The sequence below is a fragment of the Pelodiscus sinensis genome, chromosome 23 (assembly GCF_049634645.1).
Source record: "Pelodiscus sinensis isolate JC-2024 chromosome 23, ASM4963464v1, whole genome shotgun sequence".
NCBI lineage: Eukaryota > Metazoa > Chordata > Testudines > Trionychidae > Pelodiscus > Pelodiscus sinensis.
Window position 1 is genome coordinate 24,903,822 of NC_134733.1, and position 27,630 is coordinate 24,931,451.

The window sequence follows — 27,630 nt, forward strand, 5'->3', positions numbered from 1 at the left end:
CTCCCCTCCCCCGAAACCACAACCCCCTTGCAGCATGTTCTGCGCTATCCGGGGGGAGGGGGGAATTTCCAAAGCCACTCCTGGGCCCCCCTCTGAACACCTTCCACAGGAGCAGAAATAGAAAATCCTACGTGGGTGGGATGTGGGCTGAGTTACCTGCTGGATTTTACACTTTTTGTGTTCTCTGCCAATGCATGTCTGCTGGGCGGAGAGCAAACAGCAGGCTAATGGGAGGGGACTGCCAGGAAGTGCATTCTCACCAAAGGATTGGAACGTGGGCTAGGCCGGAGTAGTAGCTAAGTCAGCAGCGTAGTAGCTATTTACCCCAGAGGCTGATGGGTCTCTCTAGAGATTTTCGGAGCTCGGGTTTCTGTAGTAACGTACCAGGTCGTGGCAAGGGTGTTGTCTGTCAGCATCCTCATCCTTTCCCCTCTCCGGAAAGACAGTAGCAGAATGTGCTTGGATTATGAGGGGCCTGCAGGAGTGCAAAGCTCGGCAGGGAAGAGACGCACTGTTCGCACCCGTCTGGGTGTGGGGAAGCAGAGCGATGATTTGACATGAGAATAATGAAAGCTGGCACTTGACATATTGATTACACGCCGTCACACGACAAGCCTTCAGCTCCCAATCTAGCGACACCTTTCAGTGACAACAAAGGTTTACACACTGCGGTTCAACCCCAGGCTGCTTCACCGGAAGAGTTAACAAACAACAAAGCCCTGCTTTGCGAAGGCCCACAGGAGGAAATGCTGAATGAGCTACGTGGTTATTCGCCAGTGTCAAAGAGTTTAGAGACCGCCGCTCAGCCAGTGCCGCTGCTCTGTTTGCAGGGTATTGCTGTTTCGGGAGAGCAAGTGAAAGCCTTGTTGTGACTGGCAGTTTCCCGTGTACTCCAGTCTGTGGCTTGCTGCTTTGCTGAGTGCAGATTGGAGAGCTTAGCTGGAGTGACAGGTCTCCAGAGCTGGTCTCACTCCTGCTTGTATCTTGACACTGAAACACATTGGTCCTGGCTTAGGTGCCACTTCTTGAAAACACTTGCTCTGGTTTGGGGGTGCTCGGAGCAAGCTGCTTTCAACTCATTTGCTGTGACAGTGCTGGAGGGCGCAGCTGAAGTTCTCTGACGCTCAGACTCAGTGCGTGTATTCTGTGTAATGTAGGGCTGAGGCCAAAACAGTTCATGGCTTGTACATAACACGTTAATTTGTTCTACCTTTAAAAACCCTGCTCTTGTGCATCACCCAGTAGCTTTTCCTTGGGTGGAGCTTTTGCTTAAAAAAAAAAAAAAAAAAAAAAAAAAAGCTTCCAATGTTTTGTTTTAGATACAAGAGTTATTCTGCAAGCTCTTGCTCGGTAAATCTTGCCCATCGCCTTCAATAGGGCAGTGAGGATTACTCAGGTAAGTACAGGCTTCTTGGGTCCCACACACTCTTAGCCCTAGTCTGTTTTTCAAGTCTTGTGACAAGCCTGTTTCTCAGGACTAGTGAAAGGAATTCGTCGTCCTTGCTTATTTGTAGTTTCTCTCTTTCCTTCAAGTGAGATCCAAAGGTGGTGACTCGGTACAATGATTTTATTAAAAGCCCATGTCTCCTTTTTAGGATCTCCCTTGAAGTCCCCAGCTGTCAGTTTCTAGTCAGTTTCTGCATCAGTAGTTATGGCCTCTGGGAATGGAAAATAATTCTTTTATGATCCTGCAAAGATTTAGAAGAGAGCAGAGATCCTCTTTTCCTTCTCTCCCCTGAGAATATGGCAGCTCCAGCTACCGAGAACAGATAGCCAGCAGCTTTGTAGGAATAAGAAATAATGCCATCAACCCTGTTAGCAGGAGTCATTTCTCAATACTGTGCTTGGAAAACCCATTTTTCAGGCGTTCTCTGTGTGTCGTGTGCTGAATGAGTCAGCTTGCTGGAGATGAAGAAGGTATAAAAAGGTATCCTCTGCTTTACCATTTCCATAGGTAAATGAGGTGGTCAGAAAAGAGAATTTTCCTGTCTTTGTGTTGGGTTAAAAAGCCACAGTAGAAAAGCTTTTCGGCAAAGCTCAGTTCTTTTGTAAGTATCGTTCATGGATACCACTGCAAACAAAGCCTCTCAGCAGAGAAATCAAATCCGACTTACAATCCAGATGGTCACATTTCTCCTTGTATCAAACAGAACAAGCCTTATTGTTTTGCAAAGAGAGTAAACTTTGGCCCAGGGCCTTCTCCCTGATGGCATTTACAAGGAGCATTGCCAAGGTTGGGAACCCTACCTTGTTCCAATAGCTTCTGGTGGCCAGGAATGAAGCAGAGTGTTTTCCCCAGGAATTGAAATTAGGGGGGTGTTCGAATTTACAGGCGGTGTGTGAGGGCTGATGAGGGGTGAGACCGGGAGGGTGAAGGTGGGCTCAAGCCTTCTCTGAAGCACGACGTCGACATCCTGCTTGGTTTCTTGTTATAATTTTGCACAACTCTGTTAATGAACTTCTTGAATACAATGCGTTCATCTTCGGTGGCTTCTCGTGTGTCCGGTCCTTCCATTCCCTCAATGGATATGCTCACTAGTTCATTTCCCCTCCACCTCACCCCACTCACCGGCGTTGTCCTTGGTCAGTGGAGGGTCAGAGGTGCTTTCCCGTGAATACACCTCCAAGGTGTGGGACAAGAAGGCACCTTGCTCGTTCCTTCAGCTGCTCACTGTTCGCTCTGGCCACTGTTGTTCATTGTGCCACTGGTCATTCCATCACTCTGTTGCCAGTGACCCTCTGGCCATTGCAGTCTAGGCTCTGTCTTACATAAAAACAGGTACCCACAGGAACACCATCCCCACAGCAGGACTAAGCACTCAGACCTGATTATCAGTGATTTCAGCTGTAGTAGTCACTTAACAAAACAAAAGACTAGATATGGAGCCTAATCAGCTGTCTTTAAACAGTGGAGAGGGGCAGGTCAAATAGTACTTGTGACTCAGACCATCAAGCAAAACACCTGTCACCACCCTCTCTTTTGATGCCCTCAATCAGTACAGGTTAAGTACAGTTCTACTGCCCTTTACTCATACAATAAGAACAATAACATTGTTTACAAATCATAATTTGAAATTATTAGGTTGGCCAACATCACCAAAATGAATGCACTGACATTGTCATAAAAAACAACAGCTGTATAAGGAAGGTAGTCGATGTTCATCCTTTTCAAATCTATTATACTTTTTCAGATACACATCTCTTATCATACACTGTCTATGCTTATAAAGTGTGTATTAATGTTTCAATTCAATTCAAATTTCCAAACAATCACTAAATGGGCATGTAATTAGTTCTCAAAACTAGGGGGGGGAGGAATTCAGAGGGGGTATACACCCCCATGGGGGGGTGTAGGGAAATTCCTGATTCGGGGAGGTGGTCCGCGGACAGCCAGAGAGCTGTGGCTGAGCCCTACTGAGTTGGGTAGTTCAACCATGGAATGAGCTGGGATTTCATCTCTGCTTCAGCCATTGGCTTGGTCTTGCTGGCATGGGATCGCGCTCTCTCTCTCATGTTCTGGGCCAGCTGGAGCCTGCTGGAATGTTGTCTGCCTTGCTGGAGAAGGGCTGCTATTCTTGTTTGTGAATCAGGAGGGAGGAGACTATTGGGGGAGTCACTGATGCCTGTTGACCATAGCACGGCCCTTTTAAAAACCTGAGACCTATGGAATGGCACAGAATTGAGCTGCTCTAAATACTCTACACAGATGACAGGAAGGGTGATGGCCCTTAATTTATGATCTAGATGGTGCTTGGTCCTGTCAAGAGGGCAGGGGACTGGACTCGATGCCTCTTGAGGCCCCTTCCAATTCTAGGGTTCTATGCTGGGAATCATTGCACTGTGGATTAGTAAAGAATCAGGTTTAGAGACCAGCTTTTCTAGAAGGGCTTGGGGTGACCTTACTCTTTTGTGCCAGAAAACCAGAGTCACTGTGAGTGTTGCAATATTTACAGCTCGCTCTCAGCCGCTTGGGCTCCCTAGGCAGTAAAACGTAGTTTCCCATTAAATGATGTGTCTGACATTTACCAACATTTTATGTGACAATTTAGAAGAAACTGGTTGCATTAAACAGCCTTATTAATATTGCAGTAACATGATTAGGGGAACATCCTGGTCATTTAGACCAAAGGGACTTTAATTTAGGAGTTCAGTAGAGAAGCTATGAAGTGTCTATTGACCAAAATACGGTTACCACAATTCATATTATATTTACTGTCCTAGGGTGTTTGTGTCTCATAAAGAGATAAAGGCATGTTTCTTTGGCTTTTAGTATCCAAACACTTGTTAGTGTGTATAACACAGTACACCTGCACACATGATCTTAAAACTTGAGAATGGACATGTATAAATTCATTCCTGTCAGCACAATTGTTCAGCTTGGATTGGTCACATTTTGAAAATATCCCTGGTTCAATTTAGCTCCCACATCTATTGTCTCAGTTGCAGTTTCTGCTACCAGTTTGTTTCATTATTCATAGCATTTCATGCATGCACTGTGGCAGACTCAGTAACGGAAGCAACTGATAAAAAGCAAATGGAGAGGGACCTATCCCTTTGCAAAAGTGACAGAGTGCTAGGAAAGTTACACCAAAGTGGTAGTGTCAAATCTGGAATAGAAAAAAGGTTTCATTTGGAAAATTCCCTGTAGTAGAAGTTTTGGGAAATGCTGAAGAGCTCATTCACAAATTATTGTGCTGAATTCCACTTGATTTTTATGTACTTCAGTTATCTCAGAGGGGTGTTGTGAAGCTAAATTAATTAATGTTTGCTAAGCATGCTGAGCTCTTCGGATGGAAGGTGCCATGAAAGTGCAGAGTGTCAGGAATAAATGCAGACGGGACCTTTGCAATGTGTTTGTGTGTAATGCGCGAGGGTATTATAATACAAGTTTAAGTTTAAAGGGGAAGATTGAATTTCGATAGTGTACTCCCTGAATATAACACACCGTTATGGGTTGGGACTCACCGCTGCAGCGCCTCCTGCTGGTCACTCAGGGAATCGGCTCTTCAGTCTTGGAGCACCTTTTGCTGGTCGGTGTCTCACCCTTGGTTACCTCCCGACCCATGGTGCCCTTCCCTCGCAATACTGCCCCACAGCAGTTCCCCTGCACTCTGGGGTCCTCCTCTTCCAGGGAACCCCAGTCCCCTAGGCCCACCTTGCTGCAGTGACCCACGGCCATTAGTCATCTAGCCCCTTTCCTCAGGGGCAAACTGCAGCCTGACATGACCAGGGGGTGGGCCTGCTGCCGTCTCCTGCCCTGGCTGCCTCCCTGCAGCCTGAGTCTCCTCGGACCTTGAGAGCAAGGCCTCAGCCTGGGAGTTTACCTGTCCAGAGCTCCCCAGCCCTGCCTGCATTTCCCAGCACTTCTCTGCCTCAGGTACCCTCTCAAGGCTACCTACAGCCAGGTCCTTCCTGCTCCACCGCTGGAGCAAGACAGAGTCTTCTTCTCTACTCCAGGTGCCCCTATTTATACAGTTCCTGCTGGGGCCTAATTGGCTGCTACCTGCCTCAGCAGCTGGCTCCACAGTCCTGCCTTGCGCAGGGACCCTGAGGTGTAAAAGCCGATTAGTGCATATCTGCTAATATTTTCCCCAGCAGGTTATTCAATTTTTTAGTATTTTTATCCCGTAGAGCAAGTGCAGGTGACTGGCAGAAAAAATGATTCAATACAGTCCAGAGATCCTTGAACTGAGGCTGTGTTGCATGAAACACAGTAGGCAGTGTTGTCCGAGGGCATTAGAGACAAGGTGCGTGGCTAATACCTTTTAGTGGGCCAGCATCTGTTGGCGGGTGAGAAATGTGTTAACTGTTGGTGCTAAACAATCTGCTGCTCCTCCTATATTTACCTGGGACATGGAGCGCCTTTCCCAGACCTAGCGCAGAACCCGGGGTAAGCGTCTCTCTCTCCAACAGAAGTCGGTCCAGTAAAACAGATTCGCCCCCCGCCTTGTGTCTCTGAAAGGCAGTGATGTCCTCGTGGATTGTGTTCCATTTCCCTTTTTAAAGCTGATCTAAGAAAGGGAACACCAGTGACTTTCTCTCCAGTTTGGACAAAAGTAGCCCATGTGCCAAAATAGCAAGGGATCTTTCAGAGAGAGCGTGGGAGACAGACTTCTCAAATCTCATCCATGCCCATGACTGAGTGTTTTCTGCTTCATAGTTACTCTTCCTGTCCTCCTTTTCCCAGGCCACAAACAAGGAACCCAAGGAGACTTACAGGCAGCTTTTAAATGCCACAGAGTCATAAAAGATCGGAAATCCAAAGCTATAACATGAACGTCATCCTTAAAGTATGTGTTCTATTTCAATCTTCAGCAAATGGTGTCCTATGCAGTTGATATGCAAACTCCTCCAAATGGGATTGGAATTAATGTGCATGAAGAAAAGCACTTCCTTCATTCAAGGTCTTCCCTTTTTCTCTTTGTAGTCTATGAAAAAATATTTTGGGCACTTCTCCTGTCCTTGGGACTGATGTATTGCAGTGTGAAAGGGCCATTCCTCCCCCATCAGAACCGAGCTCACCCCAATCTCTTGCATCAAGGAGTTGCAGAACCGAAGGCCTTCTGCTGAGACCACCCCATACCATGGCTCACAAAACATTCAGCATAGGCTCTGATAACCACAGCATCCACTTTGAACCCGAGGCAACTGTCTCAGTGCGACAGGATGGCAAAGCTCTGCTCTGGTCAAAGATCCGTAGGGGTAGATCTGATTGCAGGACTGGGGTATTTTTTAATCTAGGGACTCCAATGTCTTTATGTAAAGCATTGTGCACATCTGCCGTGTTACTGAGTAACAATAAATAGATGGGCCATATATGAAGTTTTTGCATTGTTATTGTTCTTGCACTTTGTAATACCATTTCTATATCACAAACAAAACAAATGATTTTGCTGGTTGTGTAAATCTCCATTAGAGTGCATCGGATTGTTCTCTTTACTGGTTTTTAGCTCATCACTGCATTTCGCACCTGAACAAGCATCACGTGGGATGGTTAATCCTCTTTGCAAAAAGATGGCGGATTAATTTGTGTTTATATTTGTACTAGATTATGATGAAATTACTGGAATACGACCAGTCAGGAGTGGTTGTAAAGATGAATTGTCATTTCATGGACATAGAATGTGGAACTCGTGTTGCACAGTCATGGTTTGCTCTGACACAGTCACTGGAACATTCCCTCATTCATGTAAGGGAGGGGGAAAGGTCTGACTGGGGCCCACCAAAGAATCTGGGAGCTATGACTGCACATCCCTTTTAGTTCGTTGTGCTTGAATACAAAATGTTCCAAAAAAGTTAGCAGTCTCTTTGCTCTCTAACTGAGCAGTTGATGGAACAGAAGGACTCGCCAGCCACAGTGGGCCGTCCATCTTGGTCTCCTTTCTTTTTCTTATATATTCATCTCTCCTTTCTGCTTGGGTAAAATCCATGCTCCATTGAACTCAATTGGAAAATTCCCGTTAACCTCAATGGAGCCAGGATTTCATCCCTTGTTTTCCCTTATTTCGTCTATTATAGCATTTTGGTGACAGGCATTGGGCACACTGGAGAGGAGGCAGTGATGTCAGCAATCCAAGAGTTAGAAAAGAGTATGAAGCGGCGGCAGGCAACCTGCGGCCTATCTGGTTCTGAGGGTGGCCCGGGAGACACTTTGTTTCCTGTTGCCCATGTGCAGGGTTGCCACATTCTGCTGGTTTTCTTCTGGGCAGCTTTTTTCCTTCTGGTGTTACTGAAGTGACATGCACTTAAAGCAAGCGTGTGAGAAGTGAGGTGGGGGCTGATTGCACGCCACGGGACTGAGAGCCGTGCTCTCCCTCTGCAGCCAATCAAAGTGTTGCTCTGTTTCCATCAGCACTCTGCAAATTCTAGGGACACCAGCGCAGGGAGCAAAACTGCCCAATCCTAGGAGACCGTCTTGGTTACGCCAAACCTGCAGCCCACTGAGATAGAGGGTCTCCCGTGCAGCCCGCAGGTTGCCCATGGCTGGTTGCAGGGCTCTCGGTCCTGGACGGTCTCTGTCAAGCGTTCGCTCTCTGCCTCCAAGTGAGGGCTGTCGGCCTGTGCATCCAGAGTGTAAAGAAAATCTGAAATGAGAGAGTTCAGTGTGAACAGGGCATGTCCCAGCCTGCTATCAGACAGTCTGTGCACTGGCACTGGGGGAGGTAATGAGGCAGGTCGGTCGAGAGGTTTTCTGATCAAACAAAGCAAAAAGCATTAAAGGGTTTGAATACTTTCACCCCCAAATAGTATCAGTTGAAATGTTCCAGCTTTTGACAGACCAGTTCAAAATTAAGAGTTCCAATCTAATCAACTGAAAACATTTGTTTTTGTTTCAAATTGAATTGCATTAAATCAAAATGAAAAATATCCAGTTTTCTCCTTTCTCTCTCATTTTTCATTTGGAAGGAGAAAAAAGTACAGAAAGGGAGAATTTGTTCTCTTTGATTTGAATAAAAATTAAAATAATTTGTTTCAAAACAATTAAAACACGCCTTTAAATTACAAATAGTTTTGACGCAAGTTTTAAACACCATAGAAAAAGTTCATAGGAACTGATTTTTTTTTTCGTTTTAAATTTTCTGGAACTAAAAGTTTTTCAGCCAGTTTGAGTAATGAGTGAGGCTGTGAGAACCGGCAGACCCCACTTATACCAACATTTTTCTTAGTAACCTGCTAAGAGGAAGTGGTGCAAACACACCGCTCGCATGTTCCATCCAGAGATTATTTATAAAAAGACCGATTTTGTGGGCTGAGAACACCTGTGTGCTTGATTTAAGCCCAGTAGAAGAACAAACTACCACATTGTGAACACCTGAAAAATGTTTTATTCAGATGAAAAATTAACAGCCCTGTATTATTGGCATTGCTCTGGGCAGCACAGCTGTAGTAATTATAGATAATTTTTGTTTCACACAACACATGCTTTCGGTATTTGCATATCATCAGGGTCAGTTTCCAGTGCCTCTCCACTTGAAGGGATACAATTAAATTACTTTATTCACTGCTGTCCTTTTGTATCTTGGGTTGATAAATGTATTCAGTGTGCATGGTGGTAGTCCGGGGGAAAAAAAGCAAACGGCTTTCTGCTGGCCTGTGATTTGATTAATGACCCTCTCTGGGGGTGGGGTTCATCTCCAATCTTTCCTTTTTATTAAGTGTTCATTAGAGGGAATGACATCTGATATTAAATATTATACTATTAATAATTCAATAGCAATAAACAATAATACATAATTAATTCCCAACAAATGTAGGCAGCCAATGTCTTTAAATATGTTATAAAATAGATCTGGACTCTTGTATTTTGTTGTTACAATAATTCCTGTTTTCTGCCCTCCAGACCAGTGGCTTACGACTATCTGCCCAGGGTCTGTGAAAGGTGTTTTCCACCTGTGGTCCGTGGATCTGCAGACTGTCTAAGATTTCCAGAGGAGTCTTTGTCTGATGAAATTATGTAGGGATCCTCAAGAGAAAAAAGACGAAAATCACTGCTGTAAACAGACACATTTGCGAAAATGCAAGAGTGTGCGTGAGGGCAGGCACTTGGAGATGAACTTGTGTTCTGTATGTACCCAACAGAATTGCAGATATTTGTTTAAACGTGGAGGACGCCTCTGGCAGCTCCCAGACTAACAGATACAGGCTATCCCGGCTACCCCACTAATGGCTATTGGTTTAGAATTATTTTCCATTCCCCATTCTGAAACTGTACCAACCTTTCCCTCCCCCACAGAGTCTCAGCCCTTGGGGGGCTCTGCTTTGGAGGTCAGATTTCAGCCTGCCGCCCATTTCTCGGTGGGAGAAAGTGTGAGGGGAAGGTTGGCTTGGCTGCTGCCGACGCAATATATTCCAGGGCACCTGCAGAGGCGTGGGGGGCCTGTATGGATAAATACATGTGGAAACAGAAACAGCTGTCGCATTCACCCCACATGGCAGCGGCCCCTCTGAACAGTATCAGCCAGGACCCATGCAGAGTGCCGGGTCTCCGCTCAGCATCAGTGCTGCCCAGCCAGTGGCCGGGCATCCCAAGACCTGCACACACCCCATGCGCCCTGCCCCAGCACCGCTGTCCTCACGTCTGCTGGACTTTGAGCAACAGTGGTGGTTCCTCCTGCTGGCCTCTGGGGAGCACTGCTCTGCCCTCCCATCTCTGCTCCACTTGTGGTGCCCAGGCACCATGGGCCCCTCCGGAGAGAAGGCGGCTGCCGTGGTAAGAAAACGACGGGGACAGAGACTGTCCCCATCTCCCAGGGACCCCACCGGCCTAAGGCTTCCCCTGCCTGCCCACCTGCCCCCACTTCTCCCCCTTAGGCTCTGAGACTCTACAGGACCCTGCCCTAAGAACCCACCACAGCAGCTCATGTGGAGGAAACTCAGGCATGAGGCATGCCAGGACATGTGCAGTTGCTGTCAGATGCCTTTGTACTTCGTGTGTGTCCCTTTCAGACCCACCTGAGGTGACTAGAGGATGTGAATAAAATTCCCAGTTAAAAAAATAATTGGACTCCTAGATTTCACAATTTGACAGACCGTATGTCACAGCCGCTTATCTCGTCAGCTAATTAAATGCTCAACTATTGTTTGGGGAATACTATTGGGTAATGGAACGGTCATCTAAGTGCATCGAAACTTTGTGGTTACACGACTATTAGATAATCCCTGGGGGAGGGGCCTGCAGCCAGTCACTCTGCACTGCTGCCTCTGTATCAGAGGCAGCAGTGGGAGGTGGCATGAGGAGCTGGTCCGCGAGGGGAGCCAGTTTAAAAACCAGCTCCCCTTATGGGCTGGCCACCTGTCACCCCGTGCTGCTGCTTCTGATACAGAGGCAACAGCACGGGGTGGCAGCAGCCCCTGTCCGGGGAGGGGCCCAGCTTCGCACAGACAGAGGCATCTCTACTATGGTTTGGTCTGTGGATCAGAATCATCAAGGAGATGACAAGGAGATATTTTATCAGACACGAGTGAATACATTTCATCTCTGTATATTACAATGCAGACATAATACCAAGCTTTAATAACTATGATGCTTTCTATTGATGGAAAACATGCACAAAGATACAGGTTGAACCTCTCTAGTCCTGCACTCTCTGGTCCGGCAACACTCGTAGTCCGGCACGATGTTAGTGAGCTGGATGTCCACTTAGCATGGGTTTGACCAAGTTTCCTGCGGTCCCATTAAGTTTGTTTACAGCCACCAGTCCTGCCTCTCAGGGTTCTGTGCTGTTAGCTAGCTCTAATTTACCCCTCAGTGTCCTCTAGCAACCCAAAAGGAAAAACTATGTAGCACTTTAAAGACTAACAAGATGGTTTAATAGGAGGTGAGCTTTCGTGAGCCAGACCCACTTCCTCAGATCATATTCTGGAAGAGAATTGGCGTGACCATATATACCAAAGGATCATATACCATCACCTATTAAACCATCTTGTTAGTCTTTAAAGTGCTACATAGCTTTTCCTTTTGTTTTAGCAAGATCAGATTAACACGGCTACCTCTCTATTACCCTAACAACCCAGCAAGCAGTGGTAAAGCTGCTAGACAAAATAGACCTCCCGTGGTTTGGCAAATTCCCCGGTTAGGTTCAACCTGTAGTAATGGGTAGCTAAAAGCAAAAAGTAACCTCTGCCAATACTGGTTTTCTGTAAATATAGTAATTGAATAATTAGTATCAGAACCATGTAGTGCTGTTTTAAAATACCAAAATTCAGTTATATGTGAAACGTGACAAATATGTTCCTAATATTCTTTTAATTGGCACGAGCCTATGTCAGCAGTAAAACTGGAAGAAGAGATAGCGCTTTACAATATTTGTAGATTATTTTGGTTTGTGTTCTTTCCATTATGCAGTAATATTAAAATACTATTTTATTTCCAATTTAGATTTATTTTAATGAAATAGAGATGGCTGTGGAGTTGCAAACTAGAAGCTAATCAAATAAAGTAAATTAGTATTTCTGTTCTAGTACTACTTCTTATTGTTGTGGTTCCAGGTGAAGAATAAAAAAAAAAAGCAATTGCTTTTCATATCTGACAAAATGCAGCACTGGTTTAATTTATTTCCCTTGCAAACTTCCTATAAACATAAACTAGAATAGTCCAGCAAGATACTGTGATCCCAGGAAAATCAAAGTTCAGATATTCAGCCTTCTCCTTCATAAAACTGTGACTATCCTTTAACAGTTGAAGTGGTGTTCCCGAATGTAAGTATACAGGCAAAGCCTTTAGTTGAGATTGGGTTTTGCAATGTACCAATTGTGCATTCTGAGGATTTGTATCAGATCTTGATCTCTTCAGCCTTGCTATAACCATCAATTTATTACTCCTGGCTGTGTCTGTGTGAGAGAGAGATAAGCACAGGAGACATACCTTCTCTGTATTTGTCTTACAACAAGCTAGAAATATAGGAACAATTTATATCAGGTTAAAATTGTCCCTCATTTTTATGAAGATATCCAAGAAACAGCTGTTTTCTGTGGGCATTAAACTGCCTTGAAGCTATCAATGTCAGACTTCCTCAAGGTTTGTAAGAGGCATTTTTAAATAGAGAAAACTGGAACAAAAGGTTAGACTTGTTAGATTTTTAATCAGAGCATATTAACTATGTGTTATCTGGTGACATCTTATTCTGTCCCGTGCTGTGTAATAGAAGGAAAGTTGCGTGTGTGTGTGTGTGTGTGTGTGTGTGTGTGTGTGTGTGTGTGTTTAAAGTATTTTATTTCAGCCTTGCAAACTCACCATGAAATTGTGCTGGGGCAGGTACACAATCTGTTCATGCACTCATGCTCTAATGGTAATGAGAAAATGAATGATATTCTACTTACCCATCAAAAATTACTCAGCCCAGTCAAGTGGGTGTGTAGAACTTTTCATGATTGATTTCTATATTTAGTGTTTTGTGTAGTGCCTGGTGACAAAAGTAGCAGTAACAAAATCAGATTAAGTCAAAATGACTCAGAGTCTCACCCTTCATCAATTCAGCACATTCAAACAAAGCCAAAAAAGAAACCCACACCAGTTAGAAAAACTTCCTACCTGTCAGTGTGGTTAAGCCCTGGAATAAATTGCCTAGGGGGGTTGTGGAATCTCCATCCCTGGAGATATTGAAGAGCAGGTTAGACAGACACCTGTCAGGGCTGGTCTAGAAGGTGCTTGGTCCTTCCATGCGGGGAGGGGACTGGACTTGATGCCTCTCGAGGTCCCTTCTGGTTCTAGTGTTCTATGATTCTATGGCCATATTGATAGTGCTAATCTGAGAAAGCACGTATACTGAAACATGTGGGCTGATGGAAAAAAGTAATAAAATTGCTGTGTGTAATAGAATTGCTCACACTTTCACTCAAAGATTGCACGTGCATTGAACAGAAGGGGTGGAAGGGACTGGACCCCTGACAGCCTTGTATTAGACATGGTCAGGGAAGAAGAGAAATTACTCTGTGTCATTCTGTGAAATCTCTGAGTGAGGGAGATGCAGGTGTAAGAATCCATAGCTTTGGCCCACTCGACCAGTGGCCGATGCAGTCTTGAGAATGAAGGCAGGTTTATTCTGGATAATTATAATCGGTAGCGAGAGGAAATAAATGGTGTATTGCGGACAGCAAGATGTTCCTAGAGCCATTCAGCTGGGACACTGGAAGGGTGTAAGTTTCCTGGGCATATTCCACGCTGGCTGGGATGCGTGGCAGTGGAGATAGGGAGCAGCTATCCTGCCCCATGGTGAGATTAGCAGGAAGCAGAGTCAGACGTTTGACATTATTCTCTTCAACTGAGATCTCATTACAAGATGCCAGAGACGCTCTGCTAGAAGGCTGATGGGGAAAAAATATTGCTGGTATGAAACCGGCCCTGTGGCACATCTGAGAGAGCACTGTGAAAGGGCGTTAAAACTGCCGCCTGGCAGTGATAATCGGAGTGGGGAAGCTGCCATTTGGCTCCTTTCTATGTCTTCTGCTGTTTCACTGGTCTTGGAAAGCACACAGGCATCGTTCCTGAAGAGCAGAGTGAGTAGTTTGGAGTGTCTGAATGAAATCACGTGTGTCCATGCCTGTAAATGCGGCGCACAAAACCATTCCAAGGTTCCCCCCTTTCTTCCTACCCAGATCACCAGAATTCTCATCCAGGCCCTTGTTATCGCCAATCTCGATAACTAAACCCTTCGCTCTGGCTTCCTTAACCTCGCCCTCCAGGCAATGCAAGAGGCAGCTCCGTGGATCGCCTTGCTCCTTTCCACTCCTCGGACCATATCCCCACCATTGCATCCAGCTGCATCACGTTCTGCTTCCTTGTTTTCACCTTCATGGCCGTCCGCAAATTGGCCATTGTGTTAGTTATCCCTCCTTGTTCTTCGTGTTACCCTCCCTGCACCTCCTTCCATCCTGCCCTCTCCTTAGAGAACACGCTCCCTGCATTGATCCACCAGGCTCTGTGGCAGCCTGCCACACTCTGGTGGAAGGCAGGGATACAAGGCGCTGGATCAACGGCTTTCTCTTCTCAGCGTAAACTCCTAGAGACTGATGCCATGAAATGAAGGCAGGTGGACACCTGGGGCTAGTTACTTAGCTTGCTCCCTCAGGCAAGTCTTTCAACACCTGAAGCCAATTAATGCCAGTGGGGCTGCTTTAAAAGGTTTTCCCCAGGTAAGGAGAGAGGGAAACAAGGAGTGACGGACCGGAGGGAGGGAGCGTGGTGCAAGAAGCTGTGCGTGTATGGGCGTAAGCTGAGGGCTGGCTAGCAGGTGCCAGAGGGAGGCACTTGGAGGGGTTGTTCGGGGAAGTGGCCCGGGGAAAGTTGCCAGGCTGGAAGTGAAAACAGCTCTGCTTCTGCTGCTGCCTTAGGGCGCCTGGGCCAGGACCTGGAGTGGTGGGTGGGCCTGGGTCCCCCCCTACGCCGACACAGAGACAGCCCCAAGAGGGAGAGCAGGACTACAGAGGGGTTTTCACTCTGAAACCAAGCACTAGCCTGTGCTGAGTGCGACTCAATAAGCTGGGAATCCTGCCTCTTGGAAAGAGAAGGAGGTCGTGTGAAGGGCCACAGAGCCTCTGAGGCTGATATGATCCGTCAGCAGCGCAAAACCCACAGGGCATGGCCAGAGCTTTGTCACACCTCCTTGAAACCTCTCCATTTGACCCGTCTGTGCTGGGATGCTAAATGGTGGGGGAGGGGGGTGTAGGTGAGACTAGTCGGTACTGAGAAATCACAACTGTATATCTGAGACTACACCCCTCCCTCCTCCTGCTCTTTGTGTTCCTGGTTTCCTTACGGCTGAAACTCTTGGACAAAATCTTCACGAGTATTTGTAGTAGGGCTGATTGTAACCTTGGGTGCTACCTAAGTGAAAATATTCCCAAAGAATAATGCAAGTATTCCATAGCATTGCTATGGAAACATTTCGTGACCATGTGCTAGTCAGACTAAAAGTGGTTGGGACTGTCATTTGTGTTTTGCCATCCACCTGACTGAGGCTGTAGGTGCTACCATGGGGTGGGTTAAATGTCGTGAGAAACTCTCCAAAGCAGAGGAAACAAAGAAAATGATCAGAGACATTGGAGAGGCTCATGTCAGTGCTCCAGCCCAAGTCTGAGTAGCAGTTAGAAAAGTGTGGATTCACCTAGTATTAATTCCATTCAGCATAGACACTGAAGCTTAGGGTTGGGGTTACTACCGCTAGCCCTCAATTACTGGTACCAGCAGCTTTGCACTTAGAGAATTGTGCACATGGCTGTACACAATTCTCCACAACCCAGGTGCCAACAGTAGCTTGGACCTACAAAAGACACAAAGGAAGTCCTGTTCCCCCCTCCCTTATTTTTAAACGAGATGGTGATAGAATTTGGGTTAACATGTATCCCAGAAGAAATGCCACTATGGTGCATATTATTGCTTGTTAAAAGGGAGAGGTGACTGGCTGCTAGGCTGTTTGGTTCTTCTACCTTCTATCAACAGAATTCAGTCAGGTTGCTCAGATACGGCAGGTTTCTCTTCATGGTGAAAGAGAGTTGAAGTAGTTTCCTGTCCATGCTGGTGGTGTTCCATGTGGTGGGTATGATTTGGTATATCTTCAGGGAAAGAGAGGCGGCAGATTAGGTAGTATGTCGGAATGGACATTGGTTTACATGCATGAAGGCAGGACCAAGTGCAGAAGCAGAGAACAGGCACGCTTTGTGGCAGTCTCTTCGCATTGTTCATGGGCTGCTCTTGGATGTACAGTAACAAGGGGATTAGCTTAGTCTGCATCGTTTCAGCTGTTACATGGCTCAGAAGAAACGTGTCAGTTGTGTATGATGTACAGTGATGAACTGAACTGAGTATTTTGCACAGTGTTGGTGTGAGTTACTATTGGCACCATTTACAACAGGCGTTGTTTTGTTCCTGCATTTTTCCTGTGTAACAAAATGTTGTTACATGTAACCACTTTCAAGGAGTTGCACCTTGCATTTTTACAGAAAATGGAGTATGAAAATCTGAGTAAAATTATATCCTTCTGCTTATGATGTTGGAATGACTGATGTTTGAGGCATGCAAGTATGTGTGGGGTAGAGATGTTTTTCCAGCTGGTGTAAGTATTGCTTTTTTCTCCCACCTCTGGTGTGGCTTTTAAACCACAAGCCAATATTGTATGAAACAGATCACATAATTTGGCTTGTTTAAAGAGCTTTTTTGGCTGGGAGCTATATTGAAACTCTCTGCTGACGCTGAAAATGTTTAGTAGCATTTTCTAGTGTCAAATATTTTTTTGGTCCTTCTGAAAATAAAGATGCCCAGAAATAATTTTTTTTTTCAAAATAAAATTTTAAAAAATTAAAAAAATTGAATCCTGTAGAAATTGGTGTGAAATATATTGTGTAGTTTTTTTTCCTGATAGGTTTCTGTATGCTAATTTGTTTTGTTTATGCAAGTCCAGGAGTTTTTACTTTATCAAATGTCGCCAGCAAAAGCTTTTCTGTGAAATTTGTTTATTGCTGCTGCTGCTAATGTTGTTGTATTTCTTTCTGTTCCTGGTGTTCCAAAGCCAAATTACTGTGACTAATGTACCACTGTAAATTTTTGCAGCCATCTATATTACTGATGTCTGCATGTGATGCATGGTGTCTTTTTAGTGGATTTTTTTGTGTTACAGAAAAATGGCATTTCTGTTATACCCGTTTAGCATATGATGAAACATTTCAATGAACTATTGCAGTGCACCAAAGAGATATTAACTACTGCGTATTGGATGGATCGCTCTGCTTATCTATTGATATCTCAGGACTTCAATAGATGATTCCTAAGTGGAAAATGTGGTCAGGAAGCTTTGAAGTTAAGATGATGAACAAAAAAGAAAGAGCTATTTTAGCCGAAGCATTGATCTAAAGTGCGTGCAGTGAATACCATGTATTCTGGGAGAAATGAACGCCTTTCCTATTTATTTTTTGCTCACATATTCATTCAACTGCTGTTAAACCTACTTATTACCTAATCCTGGTTGATGGATTAAAAGAGGTGGTAGAAGTTTAAAAATAAATGAGAGTGTGTGTACCATAAAATAACCAGCATCCTTTCTCTTTCACTTTCTTTTTCTTCTATTTTTAGAGCATAGCTCAGCCTAAGGGAAATGTGTCATGGTCAGACAGTGACACTATTAATGGGATCTTTTCCCAGAACTATTATTGCCACATTTAATTCACTACGTACAAAATCCCAAGTAAATTTTTGCAGGCCATAAACATAGGTAATCCGGCAAGCAGCAATCAAAGGTGAAAAATTGTTAAGCCAAACATAGAGTATTGCTTCTCTGTAGAGGCTTTTAATGGTCTTAATATTGTTTACCATAAATTTTTCTAGTGTGTTTCTTTATGTAATTCATCCGTTTCTTGTTTTCAGACCACAGAATGGTTCTATGATCCTGTACAACAGGAAGAAGGTGAAATATAGGAAAGATGGATATTGCTGGAAAAAAAGGAAAGATGGGAAAACCACCAGAGAAGATCACATGAAATTGAAGGTCCAGGGAGTGGAGGTAGGATAACAAAGAGGTTGCTTTTCAGCAGAAGGAGCACTGGAAGACCAGTGCCTCCATTCGTTGCTCTTGTCAATGTAAAGTTACCAATACTATCTTTATATGTCCTGAATTCTTGGTTTCCCTTATACAAATCAGTATTCTGGTTTTCAGTAAAATCTAAATGCAGCTTCACTTCATCAGAATTCTGCCCATTCTATCGTTAAGGAGTCAGAAGGTTTCAGGAGAGTGTTGCTGAAGACACTGAAGGACTGGAAAATGCTTCCCCCCCCCCCCCCCAAGGATGCCCATTTTTTTGCAGCAGTTAATCACAAAGGGCCACTCCCATCTCAGGCATTGCTAAGCATTTGCAAGCCATGTCTCCTTTAGAAATGGCACCTTCACGTGTATGTGATGCATTTACCTCTTGGTGACCATCATTCAGAATTTCTGGTTTGGTACTGTAATGTGCCCTGATTTTACACAAAGCACCTGATCGCCCCCCTTGGGAAGGGGAGTGGAATTTCTGTTGGTTTCCACAGGAGCAGGATTGGACCTTAATTCAAAGTGTAGTTTGAAAGTGCCTCCTATTGCTCTGCTGTTCCAAGTCCTAATGGTGATACAGCTTGGAAATCCGTTAGAATACGCATGTTGGCACAACACAGGGACTCCTGAGAGCAGTTCCTGCTTCTTAAATCTTGCATCAGGAAAAGCTCATCAACCACATTAATATTTTTAAATGGGGAAGTGGAGAAAAGACACATTTATTTAAATTCTATTTTATTTTCTAGTTTTCCTGCATGGGAAGAGTGCCCCGACTGCCCAAATACTCGCACCTCTGCCACCAATTATTTGCTTTGAATCGTTAAGGCCACCAAAACACAGAAGACAGGTTCACTCCATACTTGAGAACAAAATGAGGAAAGGGCTTAACAGGTGTCAAGGAAAACTCCAATCTAGCAAAGAAACCGAACTAGAGAATTGTGCATGTATGCGCATGGCCCTAGACACGTGTGTGCATGTCCTTTTCCTAGAAAGATCATTCCTGATGGAGGCCTCATGGGTTTCATTACAATATTTAAATAACTTTTTAAATGAGATTGATTGTTTGTTTTCAGTGTATGCCATGTGCCTAGTCTAATAGACCCTCGGTGGCTATAACTCGGATTGGCAGTGGTGTTTACTTGGTATGACTAGCATACATAACAATGCTAAATCTGAATGAACTCCCAAATCCAGTGTATTGCAGTCATCTCATCGAAAGGTGACAGAGACCCAGAGAACTGTGGCAAGGAATGGCCACACTCTTTGTGCCAAGTGCACCTTGAAAGAACTTCTGACCACTATAACTATCTGGTTCTCTAGAAGCAAAAAAGTTGAGGAACAAATGGGCAGAACTTCACCGGGAACATTTCCTTTAATTGTTACAGCAGTGAGCTCTGACACGTCAATATTTACTCAACCTCAAGCATGTGAGTAAGTCAGTTAATGTCATTCGTGTGGGCAGAGCTAAGCACATGCTTAAATAGTTGTCTGAATTGGGACCCTAACTAGGACCACCTCTGTGTTCTCCAGACTGAGCATCAGACGACATGATGCCATCCAAACCCATTTGGACCAGAATCTGGGAAAGTTTAAAAAAATGGCACCAGCTGTGTGTGATGACACAAAGAAATACAGCTGAGTATCAGCTGCATGGTGGCAATGCCACCCACCAGCTCTTGCTTTGAGCCCTGGGAGCTACTTTAAGAATAACTTGGGACAGGAAAATAGGAGCCCAGATACTTTTTCTGTCTCTGGTTTGGTGTTGCAGAGTTTACTGTTTATTCCGTTTACAAGACCACTTGAGTTCAGTGGATTAGGCACTTTGTCATTATTACATTTTGCATATTATCGAGCTTATTATGTTTAAATTAGCATCCAATGGGTTTTGTTATGTTACACCAGAGATGCAACTTTCCGCTATAATTTTAATGTCTAACACCAATATTTTTATTATGATGAGCAGAGAAAAGTTAGCATCCTAGAACTTCTGTAAACTCTTTGCTCAGGTTTTTCACAGCTTGATTTAATTGACTGCAGCGAACATTAAAATGCAGAGGACCAGGAAGCCCTCCTACAGAACGGTGACCATTTTGATGAGGACACTTGTGACTGTAGATAGCAATGTGGCTTCAGCCATTTTTGAAAACAAACTCAACATGATGCCATGATTATTTATGTTATGTGAGAAGTGCCTACTTCAGCTGATGCGTAATTATAGAGTTTTAAGGCCAGAAGGGACTCTTAGGTCATCTACTTTGATCTGAGTCCCTGCAGCTCAGTGTGTGTGTGTGTGTGTGTGTGTGTGTGTGTGTGTGTGTGTGTCCGTACCCATCCCTCTGCCGCTGCCCCTCCCCCCATTGCACCCCACCCCTCAGGGATTGCTGGGGGGCCTGGCGTGAGGCCAAAGCAGATTTGGGACCCTGCACTCAGGCTAGGGTTGCCAGGTGTCCAGTATTGAACTGGACAGTCCGATAATTTCTGATTTTTTCCCGGCCAGGAGGTGAAAATCCCGGGTGCTTACCGGGTTCTGCAAGGGAGCTGTCCGGCCCAGAGCAGGAAGACAAGATGGCAAGCAGCCCCCGGCCGCCTTTTAGGGCCAAAAAGCCTCAAAAGCATTTCTTAAAGGGGCCACGCTGCTTTTTAAAATTTTTAAAATTTTTAATTTTTTTTGCTTAACAACTCTCTGGGTCCTTTTTTCTTCCTCAACAACTTTGGCCTCCCCCTTTTTTTTCCTCAACAGAATTTTTTCCCCAGTGGTTTTGTTGTTGGTTTGGTTTTTTTTGGAGTGTGGAGGGGAGTCTGGTTTTTTTGGTTAAACCACCTGGCAGCCCTACTCACGGCAGCGGTGGGAGCCTCGGGGAAGTGGAGCTGCAGGGAGTGAGGAGGACCTGATCCCTGCTGCTGCCTCATGCCAAGCCCCCCCAGTAAGTCCCAAGGCTGCGTCCCTTATGAGCGGAGCTTTGGGAAAAGGGGGGCAATAAGGGGGCAGAGGATTGGGTGGGAAGGGGTGGGGCTTAAGGGGCAGGTGGACATATCTCCCCCCTCCGCCCCAGGCCTCAGAGGACTTCTAGGCCGGATTGTGAAACCACACGGGCCGTGAGTTTGAGACCCCTGCTTTAACTAAAGAATAGGCTCCAGACAGGCATCCAGCCTTCATGTGAAAGGATAAGAAATGGAGAATCCGCCAGTTCCCTTGGAGCTTTGTTCCAAAGGTTAATGAGCCTCACTCTTAAAAAGTAGAGCTGAGTTTTAATTTGAGCGTGTCATGCCTCAGCTTCTGACCATGGTTCTCGCTCTGCCTTTCTCTGCTAGACTGAGGACTCCTTAGTAGCAATAGTTTCTATCTAGCTGTGGTTAAGTCAGCTCTCAATCGTCTTTCTGATATGCTAACCAGGGGGAGCCCTTTGACCATCACGTGGGAGAAGGGATGAGCCAGAGGTCACTGGGATGGGTCTGGAGGGCCTATAAGTTTGGATAGAAGAGCAGGGGAAAGATGTTTCATATACAGTAAACCAGGCACCAGGCAAACAGAGCTTTGATTCCCAAAATGGTGAAAGATTCGTAGAAATGGGCATGGTGTTAGGGCTCAGAACTGGTGGAACGCCCTTACTGTCCAATGAGATCCAGAACATGTTTTGGAATTCCACGAGTGACTAGAAACCGGATCGGCCGTCTGTGTGCGGGAAGGAAGTTTAGGTCAGCTGTTCGGCGTGCGGGCATACCGCCAGAGGAGCATGCGTCAGAAGTGAACGCCATGTATGTGGGCTAACACTGAAGATCAAGCTGGGGAAAAGCAGCCCCCCCCTTTTTTTTAATTCAGGGTAAAAGACCAATAGACAAGATGTGACCATAATAATTTCAGATTGAAGCAGAGAACAGATTTCAGGCACTGCTATCCTGTCATCCACCACAAGAACTCAGTGTTGCACGGGGGGGGGGGGGGGGGAGGGAGGCTCAGGGCAGGGGATTAGAGTGTGTGGATTCGGGGCTGGGAGTGTGGCCACCGAGCTGCCCAGCCGCCAGATCCCTAGGGCAGCAGGAGCATGGTGCCCAGCCGGTAGCTCCCCTGGGATGGTGTGGACTGTGTTGCCCAGCCAGCAGCTCACCAGCATGGGAACCTTACCCATGGACGGTGACCAGCAACATTCAGAGCCCCGCCGTCAGTTGGCCACTCTCTTACTGGTGTGCTCCCCCCAGTGGTCACTGTGCAACATCACTGTGCCTGCTAGCAGACCCCTCCCTTTGCGTTTTATGAGAAGCAGTCGGATTCCAGGTACATTCCAGTATCCGGGCACAACCAATACCTGACCTTGCTTTAAGTTAAGAAGAGAGGAAGCTGCCTACCAAATTTGGTGGTTCAAGCTCTTACCGTGTAGGAGAAGTTCTTGAATGGACGGGCAGACAGGTAGATACACAAACTCTCTCAAATGTATAGTAGATTATAACCTACTATAATAACCGTATAATCAAGCCGTAAGGAAAGAAGAAATCTATAAGAAAATATCGCTATAGTCAAGCAAGTAGCATAGCCCTGTAGACTACAGAAGACATGTGGCGCTATGTGAGTGAAAGGAAACGAGCCAAAGCAAATTCTTCAAAAACATGTCCAGAGAAAGGAAGCAGCAAAAAATCTATACAAGAGAAACAGAGCAATAGAAAGGAGCGTGTGAAGAAACAAACAGAAGCACGTGGCTAGGAATGCCAAAGAAGCTCAAGAGGCTGCTGCTAGTAAAACTCTCTATCAGTTCAACAATGTCCTGATCCACAGGTTTGTGCCAGGTCTGTGAAGGATAAATAACGAAAGAATTTAGCAACAGAAAAAGAGAGTAATAGGTTGAGCACTTTCAAGAAGTGCGGAGAACTATCAAAACGGCTTTGACAAAGAAATGGAATGCCTGCAGTTAGAGAACACAACTAAAGTTTGACAGATTGTTTGTTTTCAATTGATCTTTTTTTTTTTTTAATCCAAAAAGACACTTCTTGGTGCTTCCAAAATATTTTTCCAGTTTGGGTGTTATGTTTTGTTTTGACCAGTTCAGAACATTTCATTTTGACTTGGCTTTGAAACACTACATTTAGAAAATCTTGAAATGTTTCATTTAGACTTTTGATTTTGAAATACTTTATTTTGAGTTCAGATTTCACCAGCTTTAAAGAATAAAACACAAAAAGTATGGAAAAACATTTGAGACCAGTAGGAAATTAAACATAAAAACTGTTTCAACTTGACAACATTTAGATCAACTCAGAATGAATAAAACTGAAACCTTTCATTCTGAAAAGTTGTGTTGATTGGAAATGATTTTTTAGTTGATTAAAATTTTTGAAATAACCTGGTTTATGTCTGAATCAAACTATTTGTTGTCTGGGTTTTTGGGTAGAAGTAGTAAATGGGAGGATATTTAAGTATGGCCCCTGAATCAGAAAACTCATCATTCACTCAGTTTTAATGATAATATCACAAACATAGAAGTGACAAGTTAAATCTTGGGAAACCTGCAGGTGAAGATGAAACCACGAGCGAAGTGCTGAAAGCTTGCAATGATTACACCATCAATAAAATCATTGAACTCTTCCACAAATATGGGCGTAGGAAAAGCCTCCAGTCCAAAAGAAAATAGCATTCTGGTCAGAACACTGAAGAAAGGTGACCAAAAGCCATTGCAGCCGCCAATGAGGTGGTTATCCTCCTTTCAGTGATAGGCTAAGCAGAATGAAGGACGTAGCTGAGTCCAAGTTAAAGAAAGAACATGATACGTTTCAATTGAGAAGGCCGTATATTGACCACATATTCACCCTGCAAATAGTAAAGGACGCTAACTGGCAAAAACGACTGTCGGCTTTGCAGATGTTAAGAAAGCACTTGAATGCCTCCATCGGGAGTGACCGAGGGACATTTTGAAGTGGCCCACACCCAGACATAGTTCAGACTTTGTACTGAGGTGCAGAATTCACAGTGGAAGTAAATGCAGTCCGGAGAGTACAGTTCCCCACAGACATTGGTGTCACGCAGAGACGCTTTCTGGCACCTCTAGTGGTGGGCACGGCTAGCCACTTCATTGCGAAGAAGTGTAGATGAATAGAGCACAGGCACCCTCGGCCCCGCCCAGAGCAGTGCCCTTCCCCACTCGGCCCCGCCCAGAGCAGTGCCATTCCCTTCCCCCTGCCCCCGGCCCCGCCCAGAGCAGTGCCCTTCCTCACCGGGCCCTCGGCCCCGCCCAGAGCAGTGTGCCACAGTAGCAATGGCGGTGGCCAGGAGCCCTGGGCCCTTTTGTATCACCATGCCCTGGGACAGTTGCCCCTTTTGTCCCCCTATCGGTGGCCTGCCCAGGATAGGCGGGGATGGCGCAGGATAGGCGGGGATGGCGTAGTCTTTTTCATGCCGTGAGTGACTTCTGATACCATGAGGGAGATTCAGAATCAAATTAATCTGTCCAGTTCGTGAAGTTGCACATCCCTTCAGTAATGAAGAGCAGCTTCGCCCATAAGGGATGAAAATCCTTCATAGAATCATAGAACTGGAAGAGACTTCAGAAGGTCATCAAGTCCAGCCCCCTGCTGTAGGCAGGACCAATTCCAACTAAATCAACCCGGCCAGGGCTTTGTCAAGCCGAGACTTAAATACCTCTAGGGATGGAGACTCCACTACTTCCCTGGGTAACCCATTCCAGTGCTTCACCACCCTCCTAGTGAAATAGTTTTTCCTAATATCCAACCTGGACCTCTCCCACCACAACTTGAGACCATTGCTCCTTGTTCTGCCATCTGTCACTACTGAGAACAGCCTCTCTCCGTCCTCCGTGGAACCTCCCTTCAGGAAGTTGAAGGCTGCTATCAAATCCCCCCTCACTCTTCGCTTCTGCAGACTAAACAGACCCAAGTCCCTCAGCCTCTCCTCATAAGTCATATGCTCCAGCCCCCTAATCATTTTGGTTGCCCTCTGCTGGACCCTCTCCAATGCATCCACATCCTTTTTGTAGTGGGGGGCCCAGATCTGGACACAATACTCCAGATGTGGCCTCACCAAAGCCGAATAAAGGGGAATAATCACATCTCTGGATCTGCTGGCAATGCTCCTCCTAATGCACCCTAATCTGCCATTAGCCTTCCTGGCTACAAGGGCGCCCTGTTGACTCATATCCAGCTTCTCATCCACTGTAACCCCCAGGTCCTTTTCTGCAGAACTACTACTTCTCCCGGAAGCCAGCCCAGTCCGAGTGGGATGTTCTTTAGGTCCCTGCTTCGTACCCAAACAGAAGACTCTCTAGACCTGCAGCCATTTAATCATGACTCCCTTTGGGAATCCAGAATGCTAAAAACGTCACCTCAAATACCAGGGCTCACATGATTAAGCAGATTTCATTGGAGGCTTTCCGCTGATGCTTGATGCTTTTTCTAAGTTGAACGTACCAATAGTCTATTGTAATGCTTTATGGAGTTGTATATTGAACTCTATTAATCACGTCAAATAAGTCTGCTTCTGCATCAAACAGTCCTAGGTGTAGGAATTCATTTGCTAGCTGCTTGGGCATATTTTATCTGTAAATCAGAGCTGTAGCTTATGGGAGGTGTGTTGCTGCAGCACGTTTCCTCTTCATGCTCAAGTCAGGAATCCAGACAGCCTTGTCTATCATCAGTAGAGATTATTTTTGAGGGTGGGTTGGTTTCTTCTCAGATCTGTGGTTGACAACCCTGCAGGATTGACCTGGAGTCTCCTGGAATTGACATCCGCGTCCTGGTGGATGCAAGCAACCCTGGAGATTTTAATGGGTTAGTTTAAGAAAAGGGCGTTATCTCATGTTGGGGGAAAAAATCTGGAATAGCTTCAGTCAGAGTTGGCAACGCTGCTCAGATCATTAGCAAGACCATCTTCATTTCCTGGGTGATTTCCAGGCAACCTGGCTGGCTGTCCCCTTCCCCCTGGATAGGAAGAGCTTTTCTCCCTGGCTCCAGGTCCTGTGATTGTCGATCTGTTCTCCATGCACCTACCTTGCCTGTGTACACACCTGGGTCCTTCGCGCTCTGCCTGCAATCTGCTCCCCAGCTGTGGCTCCATGACCCCTGGGGAAACAGCGCCAGGAGCCTGCATTGCAAAGCCGCCCACACCCACGGTGGGAAAGCTGGAGAGCAGGAGGCAGCGCGGGGAGATGGAACGAGGGGGCTTGGCACTAGACTGCAATGGAGTGGTGGCTCCGCCGCAGAGATGCTGAATTCCATGGGATCTTGAAAAACTGCCCAATTCTGTGCCCTGGCGCCACGGGGCCTGGACCGAGCTGAGTGGGGAAGCTGTGTGAGCTGGTGTCTGATGCAGCTACCCAGTGGCAGGCGTAACTACCTGGGAGCGAGACCAGCCTGGAGACTTGTCTTGGGGCAGCATTCACTGGGGCGCCGCGCCTGCCAGTGTGAGCCCGAGCGCTGTGCTGGGACTGAGCGCCCGGCCAATAGCCCTCAAGGTCCATGCTCTGCCGACTTCCCGGCCTCTGGGACGTGACGGTCTGAGTGCTGGCAGCTTTCCCTGGGCAGGCCGCCCTATGGCCTTGGCAATGGGGGGAAGCCCCATTCCCAGGCATTTCCCCCGAGGCTGCGGGCCTGCCCCCTGGGAGGTGGGGGCCATTTGTATGGGATACGCTAGGGTTAGGGTTTGCCGTGCCCCTTGCTGGGCTCTTGTGGCACTGCAGGGATGCCCACTGCTTGCTGCTGCTGCTGCTGCTTCCACCAGGGCCCTCAGGTTGCCGAGGGGCTGAACTCCTGGCTGCTCTGTCTGGGGAAGCGCCTGTGTGGGACTCCATGATGGGGCGCACTATGATCTGGGTCCCTCCTGCACCCACTGGGCTGCGTGTGCTGTGCCGGACAGGCTGGACCTCCATGCTCCGGCACCCTCGGGACCTAGCCTGGTCTTGAACCAGGGAATTAGCCAGGAGGTCTCCTGCTACTGGTCTCCCAGCCTGCTGCCCCTCCTGCCACCAGCTTCGCTTCCAGCCCCCTGCCTCCAGCTGGCAGCGCTGCCTGCTCTGGCTGGGTTTGCCGGACCCTGCCCTCTCCTGCTGTGAGGTTCCCAGCTGTACCGCAGTCTGCCCCCCCTCCCATGCTGTCCCCTACTGCCAGCCTCTGCTGTGTCGCCAAACCTCCCTGCCCTTGGGCGCTCTGGTCCAGGAACATTCGCGGTCTTGCTGGACCGGAGAGTCCTGGTTGAGGGAGGTTCAGCCTGTACGACTTACCCGACTACATGTGGCAGAATCAGGTTTTACGATCTTCTCCTGTGGCCTGAATTCTGGCCAGTAAAGCACATGACGTGGATTTTCGTGCTTCAGTTCTAATAACCCTTAGCTGTTGTAAAGTGTTTGTCAGGATCCTCTTTCTCAAGATCCAAACCTTGCCAGAGTTTCTGACATATTTGCTCCTGTTTTGCTTATCATTTTTGTTGCCCTCCATTGAATCACTCCAATTTAATTACTACCATTTTTTCTACTCAGATGCCTAAATGTAGACCTTGTACTACTGCAGAGGTGAGCTAATCAGTTCTTTAATAAGATACAGAACAATGTCTTTAATCACAGGAGATACCGATCTTGATACAAGCCTATTAGCCTTCTCCACTGCTCCTGTGTGCTGGGCT

At 46.2% G+C, this 27,630-nt stretch overlaps 1 protein-coding gene across 1 annotated transcript in view; it reads left to right on the forward strand.

Annotated features, from left to right (window-relative positions):
* Window positions 1–27,630, forward strand: part of CAMTA1 (calmodulin binding transcription activator 1) — a 903,169-nt gene that overhangs the window by 259,716 nt on the left and 615,823 nt on the right. Inside the window, 1 exon segment of the mRNA XM_075906418.1 lies at window positions 17,855–17,990. Coding sequence (XP_075762533.1) covers window positions 17,871–17,990 — 120 coding nt within the window. The 5' untranslated portion in view covers window positions 17,855–17,870.